Source organism: Ailuropoda melanoleuca, chromosome 8 (genome assembly GCF_002007445.2).
Source record: "Ailuropoda melanoleuca isolate Jingjing chromosome 8, ASM200744v2, whole genome shotgun sequence".
Classification (NCBI taxonomy): domain Eukaryota; kingdom Metazoa; phylum Chordata; class Mammalia; order Carnivora; family Ursidae; genus Ailuropoda; species Ailuropoda melanoleuca.
The window spans coordinates 7,934,220-7,960,365 of NC_048225.1; the positions used below are offsets into that span (position 1 = coordinate 7,934,220).

The window sequence follows — 26,146 nt, forward strand, 5'->3', positions numbered from 1 at the left end:
GAAGAATCTGAGCAAATCTTTATTAAAATGTTTCCATCTTAGCAGGAAAACCCAGGAAGAAACCTAGAGAGACTATTACACCCAAGACCTTTTACCTCAAGGTAAGGAGAAAAAAACAGACTGTATAAATCTTAGCAACTACTTCAAGTACTTTATTTCTATGCTAGTTTTGCCAACTTAAACTCCCTTGTGGAGATTGCTGCTGCATCGTCTCAAACCCTCAAATAATAAGCTGAAAAATCTTGCATAGTGTTTTTTCTAGGTAACTAAACAGGCCTGAGACCTCGTCTCCTTTGCCTACTCACCATCATTGTACCAACAAAGATGTAAATTTGGTATTGAAAATTTTAACCTTTTAAACCTAAATATTAAGTCTGAATAAAAACAATTCAGGATATTTGTATTGGGATTTTAGGCAGATGCTGAGAAAGCGGGGTCAAAATAATCCCAAAGCAGGAAAAAACCCAGGGAAAGGCAACTTTCTAGAGTTTTTATTTAAGATGGGAAAGAAAATGTGTCAATGAAGTCATCATTTCTGAGAAAAGTTTGTCACCTCGACATGGATTCCACCAACGAACGTGTCTGCCCGATGCTGACGATGGTGTCAGCGGACAGGTGTGCCAGTCCTCAAAGCACACGGCCGCTGCCAGCAGCTCTGCACCCCCGGCAACAACTGTGCCCGAGCACCTGCCAATCTGAAGCTTCCCCAGCAAAACAGTAAAAATTGAAATGAAATTAGCGGTACTTCTGGCTGAGGCTCTAGAAGCCTCCAGGAAGGCAGAGCTTCAGAAGGAGGCCTCGGCTCCACAGAACAGTGGCTTATGGAGGTTTTTAAGACCCACTAGATGCACATGAGGCAGCACTAAGCGAGGACCCCATCACCCCTGGGCTTCTGTGGGTCTTGGCCCCCGGCAAGCACCACAGAGGGTCTGCACCTGGGAGATAGCAGTCAGACATATTAATGCTCCTGATTACAAGAGCCTGGCTTCCCTCGCAAGCATCCTCAAGCAGAGCAGCAAAACCAGCCATTAAACCAATATTTTTTCGTAAGTTTATTCTCCTTCTTAATAAGCCAGTAATCTGGAGCTAAATAGGTCCTCAGCCCCTCCTTCTCTCAGCCCAAACTTTCTTTCAACCCAACCCAACCCTACCCTACCCCCTCCATATACACACATCTCGTTCCCCTCCCTCCTCTGTCCCTTGACCCAGCCCCTGCCCCACTCTGATGTTCCCTTTTCTCTTGGGACCACCTCCCCCACCACCTCACTGAGCCCCAGGCCTTGAGACTCTGCTGCCTGAGACCATAAATCTGGCCACACCGAGAACAGCAAACAAAGGAGCAACTGTGGGGACTGACAGCTCAAGGACTCTGGCATTGGGTCGGCCCTTGGAGGGGCGCTGGACACCCCATCCATCTCAACATGACAGAGGGCAGGGCAGGGTGTCACTGGCCTGAAGACGGCTCAGCCGGGCTCCTGCTCCAATGGATGAAACGAGGCAGAAATAAAAACACCTGGGTCTTAGGTTTGCAGCACTGGCATCAATATTATCACTAAAATCCTTATAATTCCTTCTCCAAAAGGAACAGAAATGGAAAAACAAATGAGAAAGGATAGAAGGGAGGGAAGGTGAGAGGGAGGAAGGGAAAAGGAAGGAAGGAGGGAAGAGAGGAAGGGAAGGAGGGAAAGTCTATCACTTTAGTTTGGGGTGCCAAGTGTAGTTGTAATATGGCTACTCCAGACAGATGTGAATCCTGTTCCCTGTTTTAAATCCTGTTTTAAATCCCAGTTTCAGGGAACAGGATTTTTAGGCAGGAGAACACCCTAAAAGCCTTCCACGGAGAGCGTGTGGTTGAGTGCGTAGGCATCACCATCCTCTTCCTCCAAGAGCAGCTTGTCAATGGTCAGGGAATTCATGGCTCTCCTGGGGTCTTCCATGTCCTGAAGGACTGGCTCGGGGATGGAGATGGGCAGCTGGACAAACTGGGGCCCGGGCAGGGCTGGGGCCGGAGGCTGGTATTGCAGGGTGGAGGTGGGCAGTGTGGACAGGGGCTGAGGCCATGGGAAATAGGTGAGAGGCGCCTGGTGCTCCGGGCCCTCCAGCTGGGGCCCCACTGTGGGTGCAGCCGCGCTTCTCGTCTGTGATGGGAAAGACACAGGACCAAGGGTTAGCAGCACTGGGGGACCCACTTATCCTTGCCCGTCCTTGTCCTCGTAGGGATCTCTCCATCCCCCTTTCCTGCTGGCTCCCCCCAGGGACTCTGTCTCCACTTGCTCAGAGTCTCCCCCAAGGGAGAAGCCACACAGACTTCAGCTGGGTCCCTGACTCTATCCCTTATTACTAGCTACAGGTCCTTGCTCACGCTGCTTCCTCTCGCGTCCGTTTTCTCTTCTGTAGAGAGAGTTACAAATAGAACTGGTGCCAAAGGGCTAAGCCAATTAGAGATGCTTTTCCAGTTATAATTGAATATACATTCCATCCCAATTTCAGAGATATTAAAATGTAGGTGGGAGGAAATGTATGTCTGAAAAATGAGTGAAAATACATCGTGTTAAACAAGACTGTTCCCTGGCATGGTAGCTGTATCCCAAAGGTGGCCACTGTCATGCCTGGACACCGAGACAGTCCTGGCCCCATACCGCAGCTCTGACATCCTGAGGTCCACCTGGTCCAACATAGCTCCACTGCCCTCCCTCCTGCTCTGGGCCAGACCTGGACACTGGGGAAGCACCGCTTCCTCTGTTAGTAAACAAGCTCCTTAGAGCTTCCCAGCACTTTCCACGAGCTCATCCTCCTCTGTCTCTGAGCTGGGCCCCCCACGGCTATCCCAGGGCCATTTTCTCAGGTGCCCTGCAAACAATGCCCCTCCCCTCTGCAGCAAGCGCACCACAAACCTGAGGTGAAGCCTGCACGAGACGCAGGGCCTGGATCCTCACTATCGTCTACAGCTGAGGAAGCAGGTGGAGAAGGAAGATCTCTGCGTGAAATGATGTGAGCGAGGCCCAGATCTCCCCCTGCTGCCCCTAGCTCCCCCCTCCTATCCCTGTCTGGTTGCCACTGTGTTTTGAGAGTAAACCATTAGAGTCATTTCGGGACGAGCTTATTTCAGTTTCCTGGGAATCTTGTGACAATGTAGATTTTGGCCCAGGAGGTCTGGGGTAGGCCTGGGACTCTGCATGTCCATTCAGGTCAGTGTGGCTGGTCCAGGCATGGTAGTTTGAGTAGCAAGGCCTTGGGGTGTTTTCCTATAGAACGCGAGAGCTAGAAAGGGTCTCCGAGGCCTTCCAGCCTCCCAACAAAGCCTTACTCTTTCCAGTACTTCAAAAATGCTCATGGAAATCCTCCTTTTTTGAGTCATAAACCCATGAAGGTCACCTGCAACGGCAGGTTTCTTGGCTCAGAGAGGGAATTCCATCAACCCAGTGCTACAAAAGGTCTTATCTCCTGCTCATCAGGAGTGCTAACTGGTAGCTCGAACCAGCTTTGATGAGTTCATTTACAAAGTGGCAAAACAAATAAATTATTTCTTAATAAATAGAGTTTGTTTGATACACAGAGCCTTTCAAAGTAGGAGGTGGGGTTAATGAAAGATAAATAATGAAAGAAATCCTTGGGATTGAAATGACTGGGAACAGTTATATCTGGCACCTCCCACCCCCACCCAAGGCTCCTGATATGGAAATGAGTTGCTTGGGAAAGGTGTTGAATTCACTCCTTCCTATCCACCGTCATGTAGGCCCCACAGCTGGTTAACTGGGTAGCCAGGGGGGGCATGGGGTAGGAGGGCTTCTGGGGGCCCTTGCCTGGATGGTGATGAAAAGGCAGGTGAGTCAGGATGATGCTAAGCCCCTGAGGGAAATGGTTGGGAGGCAGGGAACCAAAGCAAGCTCCAACATCAGTGTGGGCTTTGCAGCTCCTCACGAGTCCCCAGCTCCAGCTCCCACGGTCTTCCCTGAACTGCAGCTGGATACAGCTATACCCACAGGCCTCTTCTCCTCTGAACACTTGGGGGATTCCCATTCATTTGCTCAAACAGGTGCCATGCACATAAAACTATTTCTCTTGCTTTCTTCATTCCTTTCCCATCTGGCACTTGGAGGCCATTCTTGGTTAATGTTGTTAGCCAACTTTAATCAACCGTAATAACATTTATGGAGTGTTTTCTGTATGCCAGGAACGATGATAAGTCCTCCACACATATCATCCCAATTGATCCTGACATCAGCCCTCTTGTTAGTATTCTCCATTCACAGATGAGGACACCAGGGCTCAGAGAAATTAAGTCATTCAGTCCAGGGTTTCATAGCTTCTAAGTGAAGGGACAATGATTGAGCCCAGGCAACCTGATGCCAGAGGCAGCACTCAGAACGTTACCCTGCAGGTGGGTCTGACTTCATTAACAGTAGATTCTGTGGGGTGCCTGGGTGGCTCAGTTCGTTCAGCGTCCAACTCTTGGTTTCGGCTCAGGTCATGATCTCAGGGTCGTGAGATCGAGCCCAGCATCGGGCTCCATGCTCAGCAGGGAGTCTGCTTGAGGACTCCCCCTCTCCCTTTCCTTTCCCCCCACTCACATGCTTGCTCTCTGTCTCTCTCTCTCTCTAAAAATAAGTAAATACATCTAAAAAAAAAAAACGGTAGTTTTCAGAAAAGTTGTGTCACCTATCGCTTAGCCTTAAGATCACCTGGAAAATCCCGTTGTTAAGTGAGCAATCACCTCCTGAGGTATCTGAATAGAAAGAAGACACTGACTCTGGTACAAGACCCCGTGCAGACCCCACCTGATACCCCATTCACTGAAAACTTACTCTTCCAACCAAGACTTGGCGCTTGGGGAGATCTGGGGCAGAAACGCTGGAGAACATCCCCAACCCTGAGGAGCCCAGTGTATGACCAGAGAGGCCCTAAGCCTTCTTGTGGGAGCTATTTTAGGTCACTGAGAATATGAGCAGGCCTCCCTGCAGGACAGGGTGGGCTTGGCGACTCCATAATCCTGCAGGTCAGGAGCAGGAATGATTGGGGGTCTGGAAGTCAGCCTGCATTCCAAAGGATGCCCTTGGCGTGGCTTGGTGCCACCATGCATTTGCGTGACATACCGTGACGTTAGTGATGAGTGGCTGGGAGGCATAGGTCAGCACAGAGGAGGGCCCCACCACTGTGTAGCTCGGGCACATGGGCTGCACATACATGTCCGCTGAATAGGGGCAGCTGACAGCTTCGTGGGACACGTACTCCGTGTAGGGCGTCCATGGGGCCAGGGGTTGGAGGGTGGCTGGGGCAGGCTGGGAGAGCCAGCCGGCACACAGGGCCCCCTCCTCTGTCACCGTGGAAGCAGAGACCTCCATGTCAAGGCAGGAAGGACCTGTGGGAAGAAGAAAATTGCAGAGCTGCCGGTTTCACCCAGATGGGGGTCTGCGGGGCATCCCCAGGGCTGTGGGAGCTCTTACCCACTGCGGTGTAGGTCGCCAGGGGCTGATGGGGCAGCACCACCTAGAGGGAGAAGGACAACTAGGATCAGTGTTCAGCCAGCTCCAACTGGCCCTCGGCAGAAAACTTGCAGGGCCCCAGGGCAAGCGAGTACAGGCGAGAGTCTTCCTTATGAGAGCAAAACACCCGCCCCATATCCCAACCATCACCACCCATACTTTGGGGGAATTTGTGTTTCCGTTTATCAAGAACCTTGCATACTTAGGGAACTGGCATGGTCCTCTTCCCTGGGGAGCCCCCATCTCACGCTGGGGTGTGGGAGTCATCTGCTCCCTCGGGTGAGCAAGCCAGCATCCCCCTCTTCCTACTTCGGGGGTCACTGACTCGTTCCACCTTGGGTCCATTCTCCCGCAGCCACACCATGGCACTGTGTCGCCTTCCGGCCTCAGAGAGCATCCCATAGAGCAAAGAAATACACTCCCATCCGACCCCGTGGGACACCCCGCCACCCACGCACACACACGCATACACACACACTGGCCACGGTGGCCCCCTCACCGCCGTAGGTGTGACAGCCGCCCCATTGCTGGCGTGGCCACGTTTCCTCCGGAGCAGTTCCTTCACCGGCTCCTTCACGCGGACGCCCTGGTACGGCCGTGGTGGGGCCGGGGCTTGTTCTGGAGCTGTGGCTGTGAAAAGCAATGTCACTGGTGCTCATCTCCCTCACAGCCAAGCCGCCACCGCAGGGTGCCCGCTCCCCTCAGTTGTGCCTGAACACGGAGGACCCACGAGACTTCTTGGACAGTTTCCCCCAGTATCGCCCCTCCTTCTGCCCCAAACTTTCTATGGCTCCCTTCCATCCCATTGATTAAGGCCTGCAAACATCATGGACAATGGAAAGTCCTGGGCTGTGCTAGCTCAACCCATTTGCCAACTACTTTGCACGCTAAGTGCTACCTACACTCCTACTCTGGCTGGACATAAACCCCAACTTCTCTTTGTGCTCCTTGCATATGTGATGTTGTCGTCTTTACTTGAGATTTCCCACGGTCAGGATTCCTGCTCACGCTGCTCAGCCTCCTGACTCGTCCTGACTCAAGACTAGTGTAACCCTCCTGGCCGCCCGCGGCTGCCCACGGAAGTGGCTTCCTCCTCCAGCCTCTTAGACTGGGTAGTGCTCAGCATAGGGGGCGGTAGAGGCCGGCCTAAGAGCAGGCACTCAGTCCAGGTGGCACAGGCCTCGACATCTGCCCCTGCCATGTTCTAGCTGTGTGATCCTGGCCAAGTTACTAACCCTCTCTGTGCAAGTTCTTATCAAGGGAATGTCATAAGGAGTCGCTGGCCTAGTAAATGAGAAGCCCGGTAGGTGCTTAGTATAAAATCAGGTACAGAGGGAGCATTTAATAAATTTGCAGTCTGCTATATGATAATTAGTAATCCTTTGGGTATAAATTTCTTATGCCCCTAACTAGCTTATGAACTTGTCAAGGTGAGATATTATATCTTCTTTCTCAGTATCTTCCCAGGTAGCATGTTCAGCAGTAAGCTCAGTAAGGTCTTTGTTGATTAATTGGTTGGATGATGATTTGAAATGTGCTGCCCTTCATCTTCCCTTCACCTCTCCCGGACCTTTAGAGTGGGCTGCAGTGAATGGTTCCCGGGTTCTCTGTGGCCCCGAGGACAGGACAAATACCCGATGGTGATCCACATACTTGGGACCAGAAGGTGTCCAGCCTTGCTGCTGAGAGAAAGTTCCCTGTACCTTTTGTCATCAAAGCTGGGAGACCAAAGCACTGAGCTGGAACAGGGTACTTCCTGGCCAGGGAGAGCAAGCCAGCAGCAGGCATGGCTGGGCAGTGACAATCTGCCCACCCAGACGGCCCACAGCCTAGGGCCCTGGGCCTTTGGAGGGCAGGCCTGGGTCAGCCAAGAATATGAGTACCAGTGGCCCTGGGGACTCACACAAGGAGTCCATTATCATCCATCGATAAGGGTTCCAGGGACCTGGGCTCTGATTCAAAAGCCTGAAAGCCTGGGTATCTATTAAACCCGGAACCATAGTGCTGCCCTGGCTGAACTTTGCTCAGTAAATACCCAGCTGATAAGAACCCATGCTTGACCCAGCACCAGTCCTCCAGCCATGCTCCAGGCACACGCACAGCCTGACCTTGAAGCCTAGGAGGCAGAGAGAGGCAGCAGGAAGAGGGAAAGGGGACGTACAGAACCCTAGGGACACATGATGCAGACGACCCCAGACTCAGATGCATGCAAGGGGGCTTCCTTACCTGGCCAAGTGGCAGAACTGACCAGGAAGGGATTCACAATGCAGATAACTGGGCTCCCAGAGAGTTCTGATCCTGGGTGGCGGGGGGGTTGATGTGGGCCCAGGAATCTATATTTTAAAAGTCCTTCAGATTCTGAACCTTGGCCAGGGTTAGAGCCACTGATAATTCATCCCTGATCTAATACAAGAATCTCCCTCTAACATCCTAATAGGAGACTTATTATCTTCTTTTTAATTTCCTCCATCATAACAAGGGATCTCTATTGGTATTCATTCATTCTTTCCAATATCCCGGGGCACTGAGAACACATTACTGAACAACACAGCTGTGGGCCCTGCCCACATGCATCTTGCATCTGGCGGGAGAGACAGCAATGGAACAGGTCCGACTTGTGAAATTGAGGCCAAAACTGGAGTGTGGAGCAGAGAGGTCCAGCCCAGTGCCAGTGCCCCGGGACTGCCTGTGAGCCGGTATTCCTATAAGCAGCTTTAACAATGTTCTTGAGAGCCAAAAGTACCTGTATTCAAATCGGGGCTGTTGCTCACTGGTGGAAAAGTCTCAGGTGATTTTGTAACGCCCCTGGGCCTCACTATTTCATGTCTCCCACAGTGGTTGTGAGGATTCACTGCAGTAATACACGGGATACCCCCAAAGCCACGTCCACCTATGGTCCCTGTTCTTTTCCTTCCCCTCCCCCGCCCACTTCCGCCTTCCTCTGGGGACCTACAACGTCAGGAAGCTCTTCCCCCCGCTTGACCTGCCACATGGTAACAAGCACCATTTTTTCTTGCATTGTCTTCTGATGAAACCCGCCATTCATAATCCAGCGACGGCCTTCTCATCTACACAGCAAGGATCCTAAGGGTACGTGCCTGGTAGGGTAAATGCTTAACGCAGAGCTTGCCCTGAGGAAGCATTAAGTAAATGCGAGCTAATATTATCATTCGTGTTAGTAGCAGTATCCCTTTCCAGCATCTGAAGACAGATACCAGGTCTCCTGTAGAGTCTTATGAACATTCCATCCTTCCAGCTATTTCTTAATCCCTCCTTGTAACCCTCCTTCTGGGAGCCTCACCCCTGCACAGGTTCCATGTGCCACTTCCCGTCATGATCACTGATGCCCAGCGTTGTCCCCGGAGCCCAGGTGGGGCCTGACAGGGCAGAGAACAGGGCCACCTGCCCTCCCACACTCTGCTCACTCATTCTCAGTCACCCATAGCCACATGGGCTTTGTTCACACCCATACCACTCAAGCTATGCATGTCTGCGATTCGGTTTCCTGCTATTCTGAGGCACAGAGTACAGCCTGAGGCATTATGCACTGGAGAGAAACTCAGGGGACAGGGTTATTTGGGGGTCTGAGCACTGTGGTCACACTCCTAATTCAGATGGGGGACAAGAAAGGCTCACTCCTACAGGCCGGCAACTCAGACCAGCTCAAAGACAGGTACCAGGCTAACCCCCTCTAATTTGCATGTACACTTCTGGGGAAGGGCCCACAGGACTCCTGAGCCCTCTCCCTCCCAGGAAGTGGACACATTGAGCACTTGGCTGCAAAGGGGCCAGCTGGGCATTTCCAGGATCTTGACAAGTGACAGCTTCCTGCCTCCTGTTGTTTTCGAATCAATGAACAAAGAGGGCTTGGGGGAGGTGCTGTGAGCAGAGGGTATCAGCCACTGATGTCTGGACTTCCTTAGAACCCACAGTGTCAACAGGTGTGCCCGGCACAACGACCATATGGAGAGCAGTTTCTAAGTCCCCACCTCTTCCTATTGCAGTCACAAAACTCCCACAGCTCTCAAGGATCCTGCCTAACCACCTATGAGTCCACAACCAGGTGCCAGGGAGTCCTGCAACTGGCCACAAGTGTGCAGGCACGAGAGACTGTGCTTCCGACAGTGTCTTTGCAAAGTGGCCGTGACACATTGGAATCAGAGGCCTCAGGACGATCCCCAAAGGAGCCCAATGGCCAAGTGTGTTTGCAAAGCCAAAACTTGCAGTTGGCGCCTTTCACACCGACCTTTGGGAAGCAACTATAAACGTTCCTAATTCTGCAGTAAACACTGCACTCCCTACCACCACCAGCATGAGAAACGAAACCACAGATAGAAATTTGGAATAGGAAAAGAGGTTTGTCTGAAATCATGATTGCTTTGCCTTGGAGTTTCTGGATCCCTGAACTGAGCTAGCTTTAAAACAACTAAACTAGAGTGTTTGAAAAAAAAAATTTTAAGATTCTTAAAATAATTTCTTAAAATAAGAGACAAAATAAAACGGAAGCTCAAAACGATAATGCACAAGTCGAAAGGATGAAAGTCCAGTGTCCCAGAGCAGAGCTGACCAGAGACTTTAACAACCCCTCATCAAAGTGCAGCTCCAGGTAGCATGTCCTCAAAGCCTGAAGCTTCCTCACCATTTATCTTGAGGTTTGAAGGCCCATCAAGTCTCCTGGGAGCATCCACTGAGAAAAGTCTTCCCTCCTAAACATGAGCCTCGCTAGGAATCTCCTTTTTCAGGGTGAGAAGTTCAGCCATGTTACCATCCCACACTGGAAGTCAGTCACCAGTGGAGTTTGGGGAAAAAAACAAAAAACAAACTCATTTACAGAAAAACCTATAAATTTGGCCCCAGTGAGGGCTTTCCTTTTCCAAAATGAGCGACGAAAAAATCTGAAAGTATAAAAAGTCAGCAGAAGACATTTCAGTTCCCCCTGCCACACACCCAGACATGCTCCACATCACAAAAATAAGAGTCCTACAGCTGTTGTTCCTCCGGAGAGCACAGAGCATGACAGACCGAGCCAACTGGTCACTTCAGGCAGTGCTCTGACTGCTTGCGCCTGTTTGCACCGAGCTGAGGGAACATATGGATTCTACTGATTTAAATAAGCATGGCCCTCCAGTTCCTTGAAGAAGGTACAATAAATATCACCAAGCACATATGCAAAATTGTCAGCACTTGTTTATTTAATGACCCCGTGCAAACCACATTCACATCACAGTGAGGAAGCTACTTGGCTAAGGAAGTAGGTTCCTCCTAATGGCTCCTAGTGGAGCCAACACCCAGGCATTTATCACCGTAACTTCTCCAGGCAGCTTTCAGAGAACTTCTTCAGATGGGTGTCACCTAGAACAGCCTCCAAGATCCTCTTGAAAAAAGACTCTTCTCTAAGCTACTGTCCTGTTACAGATTTCCCATAAGCCACCAGGGCCAGGCAGTAAGTTGAACACCAGTTAGGATTGCTGCTCTAAAGGCTAGTTGGGATTCAGGGTATGCCTACATTTCTATCATCAGGGAACCAGGAAGAGGCACCCATCCCACCCATCTTGACAATCTAGCTCACTGCTTTCCATTTATGACCGACTGGTGTGGCCTGCAGCCACAGAAGGCCATTTTGAAAGATAAAACCTTCCTAGCCCAGAAGGACACATGGCACACTATTGATCCCTCCAAGTAACCACAGTAAATATTATTCTCTTTTGCTGCTGAAACGTCAGTATTTTTTTTTAATCCACTCTAAGGAGCAAAACAAATAATTTTCTCTTTACTTGTGGCAAAAGCAAAACCAAATAATTGAACAATAGAAATTCAAGCCTAAGGCTAACAAACTTGTCCTAGCTTCTAACTGAAAACAAAGTCATAAAAGTTGCTGACACTTTTCACTTTAATGTAAAGAAGCTTGTTTGTGTTCTCGGCCCAAGGTAGTTGAGGGCTCCTGGGAAAGTTTAGCTCAGGTCGGCTAAAGGATTATCCACATCCTTCATTGAAACACTAATGTGAATGTTCATCTTCTGCTGAAGATCTGAGTCAAAGTTTTCAAATTTGTTCTTTCCATTCATGGACAATGGCTGATTTTTTTCCAAACAGGAAGAAAGAACTTGGGCTTTGGCCAAAGACTGGACTTGACACGCTACAGAAAGCCTCTCTCGCCCAATTTACACTAGATTGCAGTTTACTTTTTTTTTTTTTTAATGGAGGCCAAAGAAGAGATTTTATATGCAGTAAATGCGGGCCTTCCATTCACTACTGTTTGAACTGAAAGGGCTCTGCAGCCACCAAGTATCACCATGTCACTCATAGTTCTAGCAATGTGGATAACATGCAGGGTAGAGTGGAAAAAGATAGATGGACAAAAAAGTGCCTTTAAATGTGTTCAGAAGAATGGTGCCTGGGTGACTCAGTCTGTTAAGCGTCTGACTCTTGGTTTTGGCTCAGGTCATGATCTCATGGGTCCTGAGATGGAGCTCCCAGGACATCTCCATGCTCAGCGGGAAGCCTGCTTGAAGATTCTCTCCCTCTGCTCCTCCCCCACTTGTGCACGCACACTCTTTCCCTCGCTAATAAATAAATCTTAAAAAAAAAAAAATAAAGGTGTTCAGAAGATATGGGAAAGTGGAACCTCAATGGAATTACAATCTGATGTTGCTTGTAAGGCTGTTGGGGCAGCTGAAAAGGAATAAAAGCCATAGCGTCTGGAAATGTAGGCCGGGATGTCTCCATCAGGAGAGCTCCAAGATGGCGGGTGATCCCAGACTCTCTGGTCTGATCAGAGAAGAGAAGGGGAAAGTAGTGATATTTCCCCTCTTGGTCCCCATTCTAAGAGGCATATTCCCATCAGCCCCACAGAGTTCAGTGATCAACCATCATTTGATGGATCATCATTTAATTAGAACCCTCAAGTGATCTACCATGATCCTAGGAGGTCACTGGGAAAGGATAGAGAAAAGCCACAGACCTGAGTGGGCTGAAGGACCGAGTGAACAACCTGAGAAAGAAGAGCCAGGGGAGGATCCTAAAGTACATCTGGGTTGACCACAGAGGCTTGTTCAATCTTAGAACCACAGAGCCCCAGAGCAAAGGGGTCTAGGAGCCAAGTGATCCCTGTTTAAGGGAAGCCCCAGCCAGCCTGGAATGGACACCCAGGGTGATGACACACTCCTCTCAGATTATGTTAGGCTTTAAGGAGAGAGCTAGTTTACTTGTCACCCGCTCTCATCTGCCAAGTTCCTGCCTGAGGCATTCGCACTCCACAGCCTCAGGATTACCTGGATTATCCTGAAATTTCTGGATGTCCCACTCCATGACCTTGCGTGAGATCAGCCAAAAGGCCACTAGTGCCAGTGCCTTCAGACTCTCTTCACAGGCACTGCTGCCAAGACATCCTTCCCCCAGGGGCTCTCAGTGCATTCCACACCATGTGTCCACCTCCCTCCAAACCTTCTGCAGAACAAGCAGAGTGCACAGGGCCCTTGGATTCCTCTCTCTACTCCCAGAGACAGTGTCAGGGTTCTGCCTTTTCTTCGTGAAGACTCAGGCGCGTTGAATGCATGCCTGCCAAATGTCTCTGTGTTTCCTGGTCACGACCTTAACCCCCAGGAACTCAGAAATCACCACGCTCACCTTTGCGTGATTTTCTGTGACTCACATAGCCCTGACACAAATGATTTCATTTGAAGCCTCGCCACGACTTCTGAAATAGGCAGGGGAGATCTTCACCCTCCTTTTCACTGATGAGGTACACGATGCCCAGAGACATTAAGTGGCTTGCCCAAGTCCTCACTTGTAAATAACTGTGTCATCAGCTAAACCCAAGACCTCTGATTCCAAGTTCAGTCCATTTCTGCCTCACTGCCTGCCTGCCCCCCTGCCTGAGCAAGTCCATTTATTTCTCTGGGTAACCCCCAGAGGTCAGTCACCAAATGTTCCCTGCCCCATTCTGACCCTCATTTCTTCATGTCAGAGCCTGGGCTTGGACCACCCTGATCCAATCTCCCTTGACCACCAATTTCCCCAAGAAATAGTATTTCCCATCTGAGAGAGGAATAAGAAGTCCATGAGAAGGTTACCAGCAGTCTGCTCACATGAGTGACGAGAACTGAGAGACCTGAACAATTTCCCGCAAAGTTTTATTTTTGGTATTTTCGACTGAAATGACAGTGGATAGGTCCACCTGAGAAACCAGCTGCATCTGCCCGTCTCTTACAGAAACTGGGGTCACCGGAGCAGAAAGGGCTCCCATCTGAGATACACTGAGTCCCAGAGTAGGGGACAAGACTAGGAGAGCCCTGGCAGAGCATGCCCTGAACAAATACTTGCTAAGCAGAGTTAACCAGGTCCCTGCCATCGTGGAGCTCACCATCTAGTCAAGTGGGGTGGACATCAATTACACAAATGCATCAGCAGACCTAGAATCACAAAGTGTGGCAGAGCTGCGTCCTGGCTGGTTGGGCTGGTTTCCACCTCCACTTGATGCAGTAGGACTCACATGAGCAGCAAGCAGGGGTCCCCAGTCTGCAGGGGCTATGTAAAGAGGAGAATGCGAGAGGCATGGTGGTTCCACCTTCGATGCAGGGAGTCTGGTCTGGGGTGAGGCTCAGCCTACACCATGAATGTGAGTCTTGCCCAACACAGACATAGTAGTCCCAGATGTTCAGGGTTCATCCCCAGCCTCAGGACCCTAGATGAACCCCAAAGACATTTCACCAGCTGGTCCTTTCCTCTCTTGGCTGATCAGCCCACTAGGGGAAGACCAACCCTAGGAACTCCAATTCCAAGATGGAAATCAGCTGGCTCCAGAGGTTCTGTGCTGTCTCACATCTAACTTTTTGAGGCTCATATCTGTAGGCGCTTTTGAGTCAGGCTACAACTCTTCTCAGTGAAGTAAGAACCCACCTCCATCTAAGGGTGGACTTACTTCAACTGGGAAGGGAAGAAGCATCTAATGGAACCCTAAAATCCTTGGCACTGAAAAGTGGTATGATGTTGTTTGGGACTCAAACAGACCTAGTTTGGAAAGCCTACTGCAAAGTAGGTGATCCTTGGAAATTCACATAACATGTATGTGCCTCAGTTTCCCTATTTGCTAAATGAGAGTAATGGTATACACTTCATGGGATCATCATGAGGATTGTTTGAAATTAACACAGTTAAGCACCTAGGACATAACAGGTGTTCAACAAATGGCTGTTTCTCCTGTGATCTCAGTCTATCACAGCCATGTTTAGGAGACAGGGGGCCCATGATGCTGCAGAGAGCCTGGTCGAAGATCTCTTGAAGACAGAACAAGCCTGGACAGGAGACACCGAAATCCTAGCATCAGCCTCCTGCAACGATACCATGAGCTGAGCAGAAGGACTTCTTTCCTCAGAAGCCAGCAGAGGAGCAGGTCTGTGGCAGAGTGAAATGTTTAAAGAACAACTCCAGGCAGGAGCACCTAGAGATTTTTGAGAGGCAGACAGAGTAAGATGGCATGCCTTTGTCTTGACCTCAGATGTAGCCCCTCAAGGAACTTCTGTGTATCTCCCAAAGGACAGGGCCAGGGCCATGACTGAGGCCATAGTCATGGTACTTCTCCAAAGGGCTAGAAACCTAGGAGCACATATCCCACATGGGATGGAAACATGGCAACATACACGGGAAGACTCTTTGGCAGTCCAGGAGGGAAGTTTTATCAACTATTAGAACAAGGCAAAATTCTGGCGGAAATATTGGGCATTGCTTTTGCTTTATCGAGAGCAACAGGGATCAGAATGGGGAAAGAGAGGGACAACACTAAGAGCATGAGACCATATTGGGGGTGAGCCAACCCAAGGTGCCCACCCAAATTCTATAGCAAGTTAGCACAAGAGTGAGGAGATTGAGCGGAGGAGACAGGATATCTTTCTTTGTGAGATTAAGACCCAGAACCTGAATCTAGAATTACCAGTCTGAGAACAGGAGAAACCTACAGTCACGCAGCTGGAGGAGAAGAAATGCAGTTGTTTGTTCCTTGATTTAAACTATCTAGTTTGGGATTTTCCACACCAAAGAGATTCTTGTTGAAGAAATCAACTTTTCCTGACCAGTTCCTTGGAGGAAGGACTCTCCAGACCCAGCGCCAGCTACACATTGGGGGTCGGGTCTAAGTGCTCCAGCCCTAAGGCTTGTGGCGACCCAGGGCATAGACCACGTGAGTGAAGTCAGCCCTCCTAATTGGTTCATGATGTGAGATGTAACTGCCAGTCAAGATGAGCTTTTTTGCCAAGTCTCTGATGTACTAACTAATGGTCTCAGGATGTGGGGACATTTCCTTGTGAAGGGCCCTGAAGCAGTTGTTAGAAGAGCAAGCCTGGGAAACGAGTCACCAGTTCAGTCTTTGAGGAACATACCCCTGCTTTGTTCACAAGACACCGACATAGACTGAAAACATGACCTTCACAGCTTCAAAGCTTTGTGGAGCCCAATACAACATGCTTCACAGTGACTCACTTTGCTCTAGGAGTGTGGGCTTTACCCCAGAAGCATTTAAACCAAGGACCTGTGAGCAGCTATCAGGGATCTGGCTGAAGGAGTGAGAATTGGTCCAGGTCACGGTTGTCAAGATGTGATCTGAAAGTCCTGGAATACAGTGGAGACCCTGTAGTTACCAACAAGGGGAAGGAAGCAGGGGAGCCTGGATGTGAATGAGCATCAGAGCTTCAGTATCCCCCCAGAACTGCTCCGTTTTTATTTTTGTATTGGAGTTGTGCTGTAGGTTTTGTTTGAATAAAGACATTTGTTTCAAAAAATATTGTAAACACCTACATCCTTGGATTTTCTTCCCAATCCTCATATGTTATATCCTAATATGTCTCTTGGTCTCCCCAGATCTAAGCAAGTCTAACTATCATTTATCCTTGAGGATCTATACCCAATGCCATATGCTTCAGGACACCCTGATTCTGTCTCCCCCCACCCCCCCGCTGAAGACAATTTATGACACTGCTTGATTTTTCTGCTAAGAATAATTCCATTATTGAGTGGATGCATGCATGCATGGGACAACAAAGGGTTGGTTGATTTTCCTTCTATGCCTTTCTTTCCTGAATCAGTGTTGCCTTCATCCAGCACTAAAACTTGCTCCTGCTTTGAACTCACTCTCCTCCCCTTTTTTCTCCTTTTTCTATCTCTCTGGCATTTCGCAGTCCTGGAAAGTGATAACAATCTTTGTACACTTCCTATCTTCCAGTTAAATTTGAGTCTTTCTAGAGGATTAAAAAGTAATTCAGCTTTTCTTAAGTGTGGTCAAATCCTTTTTGGTCCCAACACCTGGTCTGAGAATGACTCTGGTTTATAATTCTTTGGCTGCCTGCTCTTCCCAGAAAGTGATACTCATGAAACCATTACTAAGAAAGGCAGCACATTGCTGTTTCAGTTTTCGGTATCATTTGTGCTATTTCTTGCAAAATTCAAGGGTCAGTCTCCTGACAGCTAGATTATAAACACCTCAGCCCAATCTTGTGAATTAGAAGAAAACAAACACAGTTTGTCAGTCAGTACGAGCCTACTGCCTTATGAGGCGTGGAAGAAAATGGTGGCCCGAGTTCCAAGTTTGGTCACAGAATGGCCATCTTAGCCATCAGCCTTAGCCCTGATCACTAACCCACCACAAGCTGCAAGACTGGAAATGTACACCCTGCCGTTTCACAAGAAATGCAGAACTCAGAGGCGACACAAATTACTATCTATAATTAGTGGCATAAGTTTTATTCTCAGAGGTGGAGTGAGAGAGAGCGGGAAAATAAGAATAGTAACTAGTATTTATTATTGAGCGTTGGCTTAATGCGAAGCACGGTAGTAAACACCTACCACAGCCCCATGAAGCAAAGCGCTAAAACCTGTGGTCCCGTTAGATGCTTTAGGAAGTGGCAGCAGAGTGAGGCAGAAGGGCTTGCCGGGACCGTGCAACCAGTGAGGCATTAAATCTAGGATTCAAACTCAGATCTGCCTGCCCCAGAGGCTAAGCTTTAAACCACTAATGGCATAGAAAGAACAGAGACATCACTCTCTAATTCCAAATAAACCCCTGCTCCCTATATGTTGCTTTCCACACCACACCACACACGTGCACACACATGCACACATGTGTGAAGGGATAGCCTGACTCTTCCAAAGTCTAGACGGTTCAAAACGAAGGGAGAGCCACGGAGGCAAAAGCCTCGGGTCCCAGCTCAGGCTGCCACACAGGGCTCTTGATTCATGCTGCCCAGAGTACAGAGAGGCTGGGTTTTGGGGCAGACAATTCTAAGTGGCTCTCTCCCCTTTCTAGCCGTCCCGTTGCAGCCGAGAAATCTGCAGAGAGCCCAGTGGAGGAGGTATAGCTGCAAAGACCTTATTCCTCGCAGTAAGTCAGATGAAACACGCATCAAACTGAGTCCGTGACATCGGCGCAGGAATCCGCCAGCCGGCCACTTCATTTTTGCCGTTGGGTTTCCACTCCTTTGCCTGACGTGGAAGGCCTGTGCCTTCACCCAGAGCCCCCTCCCACGCCCTGTGGGTGAGCCAAGGCCCACGGTGGAGACACGGGACAGCTTTGTAAGACAATATTCAGGCTGACTTACTAACCTAATCTTCAAGCTTCAGTCTTCCATCTATGACATGGAGCTTAACCCAGAACCTGCCTCCTGGAGTTTCTATGAGGATTAAATGAGATAATCCATCCAAAGTGTGGCAAAGACTGGCCACTGCGGCACCCCACATCGGCCCTCTCCCTCCTTACTAACAACCCCCACGTTATGGGGCGGGGGGGTCATGTACCAGCTAAACAATGACACGATCCTCCCTTGCAGATCGGCGCGGCGGGCAGACGTTGGCAGTAGTGGTGGGGGCGGCAGGAAAGCATGATCTTTTTGCCGTTCTTTTCTCTTCTTCCTTGTCTAAAACACAGATGAGGTGGCTGGAGCTAAAGTAGCAGCTATGAAACAGCTTTGAGGACAAAAGCCACATGCCTAGGACAGCCAACCAGAAAACAGAAGTAGCGGGAGCCGTTGCTGGCCCTGCACTCTGCAGACAGTCTTGCATGGCTTACTGCAGACTTCGATGCGAGAGAACGTACACCACTCTCTTATTTAAATCCAGCTTGTTTCGGGTCTCTTCACTAGCAACCAAATGCAATTAAACTGATGCAACAGATCGCTTGGTACAGCGCAGGGTGCCGAGTAAGTACTCAGGCCCCAGAGCTGGTACGTGTCCCTATGGAGAGGACGGAACATGTTGGGCGCCAGGTGAATTGTCCAAAGGTATATTAAAAGCCCTTCCCTGCAACCTCCAGGTCACTAGTTCTCACCTTGGCCGCACATTCGAATTGCCTGGGAAGATTTGAAAATCTAATGCGCAGGGCAATTTAATGAGAACCTCTGGGTTGGGACCTGGACATTAGTATTTCTTAAATTTCCCAGAGCCTTCCAACATGTCGCCAAGGTTGAAAAGCACTGCTCTGCGCAGATGGAGGAATGCCTTCTGTTAAATTAAAGGCTTGTGTTTGAAACATGGATTTATTTGGTATAAGCCCTCGTGAAAGCTCAGTAATTATAGCTGGAAAAGAACTTGGATCAAGTTTAATCTCCCTGCCTCTTAGCCACGTAAAGGCAATTCCCGTTTTACAGCTGGGGTGCTTGAGACCCAGAGTGTTTAGGTGGCTTGCCCAAAGCCCAGCACCTAATAACCTGTAGATTGGAAAGTCAACTCCACATGCTGCCTGCAAGAACAATGCTTTGTCCATAGTATCACACAATCGGGACTAGAAGATTCCAGAAAAGGCCACTCTATCCCTGGCAGGCCCATTCTTATCAAACAATTGTTCTACAAAAAAGAAAAAACTAGAACATCGATAAGTATTTCATAACCGGGAAACATATGTGGATAATCAGTCAGCCAACTTTGGTCTGGTTGGATCAAAGTCAGAAATTGGTGGACATCTTCATTAGTAGGAAAATAAACTTCTTTAGAAAGAAGTCAGAGGGGGGAAAGAACCTGATACCTTTACTTTGTACTGGGAAGGTTTAAAAGCAAAAATTTAGAGAACTTCTAAGTGAATTAAATGTCCAGATTTTTAGCTAATTAAGTGTAGACAACTTTGGTTCTTTTCATTCCTCACCACAGAACAGATCTGCAGATGTGAACTGGAAGAGAGATTTCCAAACCTCTGGCTTGCAAACTTTCTGGGTATAGAGAAAAACAAAGTTGGCATTTTTCTTTAGTAAATACAGGGAGAAGGAAGTAAAGTGTCCACCATGGAAATTATTGCTCTTTCACCAACTAATCTGTGGGCTTGGTAGATGTTTGTCCCTTATTTCACTTCCTTCTGTGCTAGTGAATTTGTGTCTGTCCTTTAGACCCTACGTGTCCTTATCAACAAGAACCACTGAATCAATACATAAACTTGGTGCGAAGTAAAGGTGCTTATTAAGTGGACAAAAGTGGTAAAACACAACAGAAACACTAGAGATAAGTCTCTTCAATAAATGGTGCTGGGAAAATTGGACAGCTACATGCAAAAGAATGAAACTTGACCACTCTCTCACACCATACACAAAAATAAACTCCAAATGGATGAAAGACCTCAATGTGAGACAGGAATCCATCAAAATTCTAGAGGAGAACATAGGCAACAACTTCTATGACATCGGCCAGAGCAACCTTTTTCACGACACATCTCCAAAGGCAAGAGAAATAAAAGATAAAATGAACTTATGGGACTTTATCAGGATAAAGAGCTTCTGCACAGCCAAGGAAACAGTCAAAAAAACTAAGAGACAGCCCACGGAATGGGAGAATATATTTGCAAAGGACACCACAGATAAAGGACTGGTATCCAAGATCTACAAAGAACTTCTCAAACTCAATACACGAGAAACAAATAAACAAATCATAAAATGGGCAGAAGATATGAACAGACACTTTTCCAATGAAGACATACAAATGGCTAACAGACACATGAAAAAATGTTCAAAATCATTAGCCATCAGGGAAATTCAAATCAAAACCACACTGAGATACCACCTTACGCCAGTTAGAATGGCAAAGATAGACAAGGCAAGAAACAACAATTGTTGGAGAGGATGTGGAGAAAGGGGATCCCTCCTACATTGTTGGTGGGAATGCAAGTTGGTACAGCCACTCTGGAAAACAGTGTGGAGGTCCCTTAAAAAGTTAAAAATTGAACTACCCTATGACCCAGCCATTGCACTACTGGGTGTTTACCCCAAAGATACAGACGTAGTAAAGAGAAGGGCCATATGCACCCCAATGTTCATAGCTGCATTGTCCACAATAGCCAAATCATGGAAGGAGCCGAGATGCCCTTCAACAGATGACTGGATTAAGAAGCTGTGGTCCATATATACAATGGAATATTACTCAGCTATCAGAAAGAACGAATTCTCAACATTTGCTGCAACATGGACGGCACTGGAGGAGATAATGCTAAGTGAAATAAGTCAAGCAGAGAAAGACAATTATCATATGATTTCTCTCATCTATGGAACATAAGAACTAGGAGGATCGGTAGGGGAAGAAAGGGATAAAGAAAAGGGGGGTAATCAGAGGGGGGAATGAAACATGAGAGACTATGGACTGTGAGAGGCAAACTGAGGACTTCAGAGGGGAGGGGGTGGGGGAAGGGGATAGCCTGGTGATGGGTAGTAGGGAGGGCACGTATTGCATGGTGCACTGGGTGTTATACGCAACTAATGAAGCATCAAACTTTACATCGGAATCTGGGGATGTACTGTATGGTGATTAACACAATATAATAAAATAAAATTAAAAAAAAAAAAAAAAGAAACACTAGAGATACTCGACAGACCTAAATTACTTCTTGTTATAAGTTTGCCTGAGTTTCTGCAAGTGATAGGGTTTCAAATATTACAGGGTTATTACAGATTTTCCTTATGTTTAACCGAATTTTTGGCTTCCCTACAAAAATTGGCTGTTTAGTGATACCCTGAAATAAATCCAGAGTTCTACGTGAATGAGAATTTTGAGACCCTAATTTACCTGTCTGGGAACCTCAGCACTGTTGAAGTTGTCTGAAAGCAAAGGCACATCCATGCTGTAATAGTTTAACCATAACTATTTCCTGTTCCTATCCTGCCTCCCTGCACACTGGGTCCGTGTCCACGGGACATCAAGACAAGCAGCAATTCAAAGAAAATCAGTCAGCCTGCCTTTCATTATCATGTAAATCTTTCCCTTACACAAATAACAACAATAAAAAGCAGTCATGTGATTCATTCATTTTCTAACAAATGGTGTTGAGTTTATTGTACACAGTTCCATAGCTGTTAAGGAAGAAGTCAATCAAATCAGATTTTGGCTTTATGCAAATCATTCAATCAATTGACTACAAGTTTTATCTCCCACTGGTGTTGGCATTGTGTGACCCCAGGATGCAGAGAAACCTACGGAAATGAGCATGTAAAGTATGACCCAAATCATTTAGTCCAGAGGTCGGCGAACTTTTTCTATGAAGGACCAGATAGTAAATATTTTCGGCTTTGTAGGCCATGTATATAGTCTCATGGCACCTACTCAACGCTTCTGTTGTAGCAAAAACACGCCCAGGTGACATGTGAACAAAGAGCTATGGCCATGTTCCAATAAAATTTTATTTCCAAGAATGGGGGTTGGGGCCAATTTGGCACTCAGACCGTGGTCTGCAGACCCCTGATTTACACCCTTGGAAAACCATTTGAAAGATCCTATCACTAGGAATATTTTGATCATGCCTTTTTAACTATTCTGATCAAAGTGTGGAAAAGGATAGACAGGAAGGAATTTAGAGGAACGCTGATCCCTCCAGATGGGCACAGGGGAGGTACCACGGGATGGAAGGTGCTCCCTCACCGCTGTCCGGACACTTGATGACACTACCCACGCTCCCTGCTTTTGCTCCGACTAAAACCTCGTAAGGCAACCATTAAAACCCCCATTTTGCAGATTTTTCAGAATCTGCGAAGGTTGAATTACTAAGCTGCAGAGCCAGCTTTCAAACCCGGACCTGCCTCACTAGATCACGCATGCCATTTCTGCAGCGCTGTGACCAGCTGGCCTGAACAAGGCCTCTTGTTGGAGTGGCTGTGAATTCACATCCGCGTGGGGCCTGCAGCACCAAGTCCAGGACCCAGAAGGAGAATCTGCTGGCTGAGTGACTCCTTTATCCAACTGGCCATTCAAGCAAAGCTCAGAACCATGAGTGGTGCTCACAGATTTCCACTTCTGTGCGCCAGCGGTTCTGAGCTGATCCGAACCAAAGTCAGTGTGCACATTTGATCCACCGACAGGGATCATGGGCCAGTAGGGAGGAGGCAGCATTTACAAAGTGGATGTTTTCTTAACCCTTTCCAGAACACCATAGTACAGTCATTTCAGATCATGGCCCGAGGGTGTTTTCTGAAAAAAGAAAGTGCCTTTTCAGCACTCTTGGTGTCTGATTTCAAACTCTGCCCTTCCATCAGGTGATTCTAAGTAGGCTGACGACGCTGCCCTGTTTTTACTCGTTCCCCACAGGGTCTAGGCACCCAGGTACCCTCGTTGCCCCTGTACAAAGGTTCTACTCAGATCCTGGGTAAGGGGATTGGGTCCAGTGCCCAGGGCCTTTCCTAATTTCCTTTAAGGTGCCAAAGGACAATTAAAGAGAATTTTGACTGTGTGCACCTGATCATGTGGAACCGTTCACCCCAGTTATTCCACAGACGAGCTTACAATGTGGTCTCCCTAAGGATGGAATTGGACCTGACTGACGTCCAGGGTGTGAGCAGGAAACATGCCTCCAGCATCTCCTTTGGGGAAAAAAAAAAACAAAAACTGCTAATCTCTTAAGAGGAATTAACGAAGAATATAGTGCATAACCAAGAGTGGGGAATACGGTAGCTCACAAAGGGAAGAGAGCCACCCGTATCTCAGGCATTGAAGCAAAACCGAAGCAACCAACACCATTTCAGTGGCGCCCCAGCTTACCACGGGAAGGGTAGCTCTGAGGAATGGCTGTTATTTTTACCCCATTTTACATATGACAAACCTAAAGATTTAAAAAAATTAAAAATAATGAACAATTTTTAAAAAAGGAAAGTGATTTGCTCTGAATAGGTAGGAACCAAGGCAAAAGTTCCTCAAGAACTCACATAAAACCCACCAATCAGCCAAGTGTAAGGGCATATGGACACTCAGCAGCGTCCAGTCAACACAGCCGTGCCCACCTGCCTTCAGCCACATTGCTCTCCCTGGGGCAGGCTGCTTCTCCTCTACCCTTCAGGTAGCCCTGCGCCCCACCCATATTAGCATATCTCCAATTCTCTTGGAAGGATTCCATAGCTCCAAAGCCCAAATTAAAATTCATCTCTTTTTGTTAAAAAAAAAAATTGCATCTGGCCAGTATCAAACAATGAGACTTCACAATCGGAGAAATTTTGAAATCACTCCTCCAAATTATATATTAACAAGCTCAATCCCAGAGAATTTACACAAGAAATAAAGGAAACAATGAGTTGGTGATAAAGTGACTGTAAGTTATGTTTTAATCGGTGAAAGTATATTTTCAGAACTTTAAGGCCTCCAAGAGAATATCTTTTTGTAAAATAAACAAACACTCCCCAATTTATCTTTTCCTGTAAATCTAGATTCTCTTATATTAAGTTTGCTTGAAGCAGGGTGTACATAAATTCATTAAAAGGCATTTTAAAGACCTAAGCTCCTTTGAAAAGACAGAGCGATTTTTTGGTGATATTTCTTTCTTGAGGAAGTACAGGACTGAGCCCCAAAAAGGTTCAACTCTCATGAGGCTGTCGAGTTGACTGTTATTTCAAGAAAGGAATGTTGTAGATACTCTCTGTATGATTTCAATTATTAATAACATGAGTCTCTGTTTGATCCCACATAATGGAAAATAAAGTTCACAGTTGTTCCATCCAACCCCAGGGATAAACATGAAGGTTAAAGATAAACCCGCTGCCCCCTTGCACGGGGGCACACAAGCCTTGCCACAGAGCGTGAAGAAGAATGACAAGAGGCAGGGCTGGGAGCAAGTGAAGACATGCCTGCCAAAGCCAGTTTTCCACATTGTCCCAGGGCACTCACAGAAACAAGTCATGCCTTCAGTAGAAACCGAAGTAACTCAGAGAGAAACAGGCCCAAGGAATGGAACCACAAGGTCAAGAGCAGCTGTTTATGAAAAATAAAGCCAGTCATGTAAAGGACTCCACGGCCTTCCCCCGTCGGCCCCAAACCAATGTCACATTTGGCTTTTTGTGGGGTGAATCATGAACTGGCCTTTCCTCACCACAGTGATTCATGCCTCGCAGTGGAGGCACGATGAGCTGTCCCACCTTGGAACACTAGTTCGTTCCCCTCCTGCCTGGAAAATTAGCATCACCTCTGACAGGTTGGTTTCTCCACCGGGCTCCGTCGCCCACCTCACCCCTGCGCTCCCCCCCAGGCTGGGGACCCAGACCCCTGTTGCCTCCATCACGACCACATCCTCTCTGAGAAGTCCCAGGCTCACTGGTGAGCTCCGGCGCCTACCTGTGCTGACACGGCTCTGACAGCCACGGCCAAACCACTTACGTTTTTGCCAGAGCATGGCCTGTGACAGGATGTTGCCTTTTCTCTTTGAAGCAGACAGTTTGGCTTCTTGAATGTGAGACCTGGGTGTGCTCTCCTCCAGTGTAGCCGCTGCTCGCTCAGAGGCTGTTTCCTCAGCTTTTTAAAGGCCCAAGTTCCCGCTGCGCAGGGGCACCGCGTCATCACATCCTCCCACCCCAGGCACGGGTGCACTCTCTCTTCAGCAAGGCTGCCTGTCACCCCACTGTGTGCGCCCTCGGAGGCCCCCCGGCTGTAGGCCGCTTGACTCACAGAGCCAGCCAGCTGGATCTGAACAACGACACAGCACAGAAGGCCATGGTCATCCAGACGCAGCCCCAGCGTGCGGTGTGATGCGCGTGGGGAGGGTGAACACGTCTGTGGACGTGAGCTGTGTGAGCACGCGTGTCGAGTCTTGGACCCCTCCACACCCACGAGGAGCCCAAAAGACCCCTGGAAAACTCTGGGTTTTCTATGATGCCTATTCAGGCTTCTATACCACAGGCATGTCAGCAGGACCCAGTCCGCATTGGGCCCTGCTCAACGGGAAATGCAATTCCCAGGGGTCACTGGTTCTCAACACAGGAGGAAACACCTGTAGTTTCTTCAAGCCTCACTAAACAACCTCTTCATTCTTTTAATACTGCTTTTCTGTTTATTCCATTTTGAAACACAATAGCCCCTCCCTTGCCCCCTAGCCACTACCAAAATGGCAAGGCTTAATCATGCTTAAATATGGGGGACACTGGTTCCAATGGTCCATACACCCATGGAGAAAGAGGCCAACTCTCTCAGGGAAGAGAGGAGAAGACACCCATGCTCTTTAACAATACAATATGAACAGGGCCTCCTTCCTACTACCCACCCACCTACTAGCATGAAGCTTCTCAAAGGAAAAGTAGTGAGGTTCACCACCTCATAGCATATGGGGATTAGGCCACTGACTCCCTCCCAGTATGGAAGCTTCCTGCCACTGTGTATCCTAATCCACATGCTCAGGCCCCAGGGACCCAATCATTTGACCCCCTGACTACGGCCCCCTAGCCCAGGCCCCCTTGCTGCTC

The 26,146-nt window shown here is 48.3% G+C and overlaps 1 protein-coding gene across 1 annotated transcript; it reads right to left on the reverse strand.

Moving 5' to 3' along the window:
- POU2AF1 (POU class 2 homeobox associating factor 1) lies at window positions 1-25,562 on the reverse strand. The gene is made up of 5 exons (XM_002921100.4): window positions 25,068-25,562; window positions 5,983-6,113; window positions 5,445-5,487; window positions 5,094-5,359; window positions 1-2,138 (listed from the first exon to the last, which is right to left on the reverse strand). Exons 1-5 carry the CDS (start codon window positions 25,081-25,083, stop codon window positions 1,824-1,826), a joined length of 771 nt encoding a protein of 256 aa, XP_002921146.1. The 5' UTR covers window positions 25,084-25,562; the 3' UTR covers window positions 1-1,823.
- Between the last annotated feature and the right edge of the window lie 584 nt (window positions 25,563-26,146).

Bases quoted from the DNA above. Each gene is read 5' to 3' on its own strand.
- POU2AF1 (XM_002921100.4), bottom strand. The intron at 5,488-5,982 runs GTGAGGGGGCCA...TTCTCCCTCTAG, and splicing joins CGGCTGTCACACCTACGGCG to GTGGTGCTGCCCCATCAGCC. The intron at 5,360-5,444 runs GTAAGAGCTCCC...TTCTTCCCACAG, and splicing joins GGCGACCTACACCGCAGTGG to GTCCTTCCTGCCTTGACATG.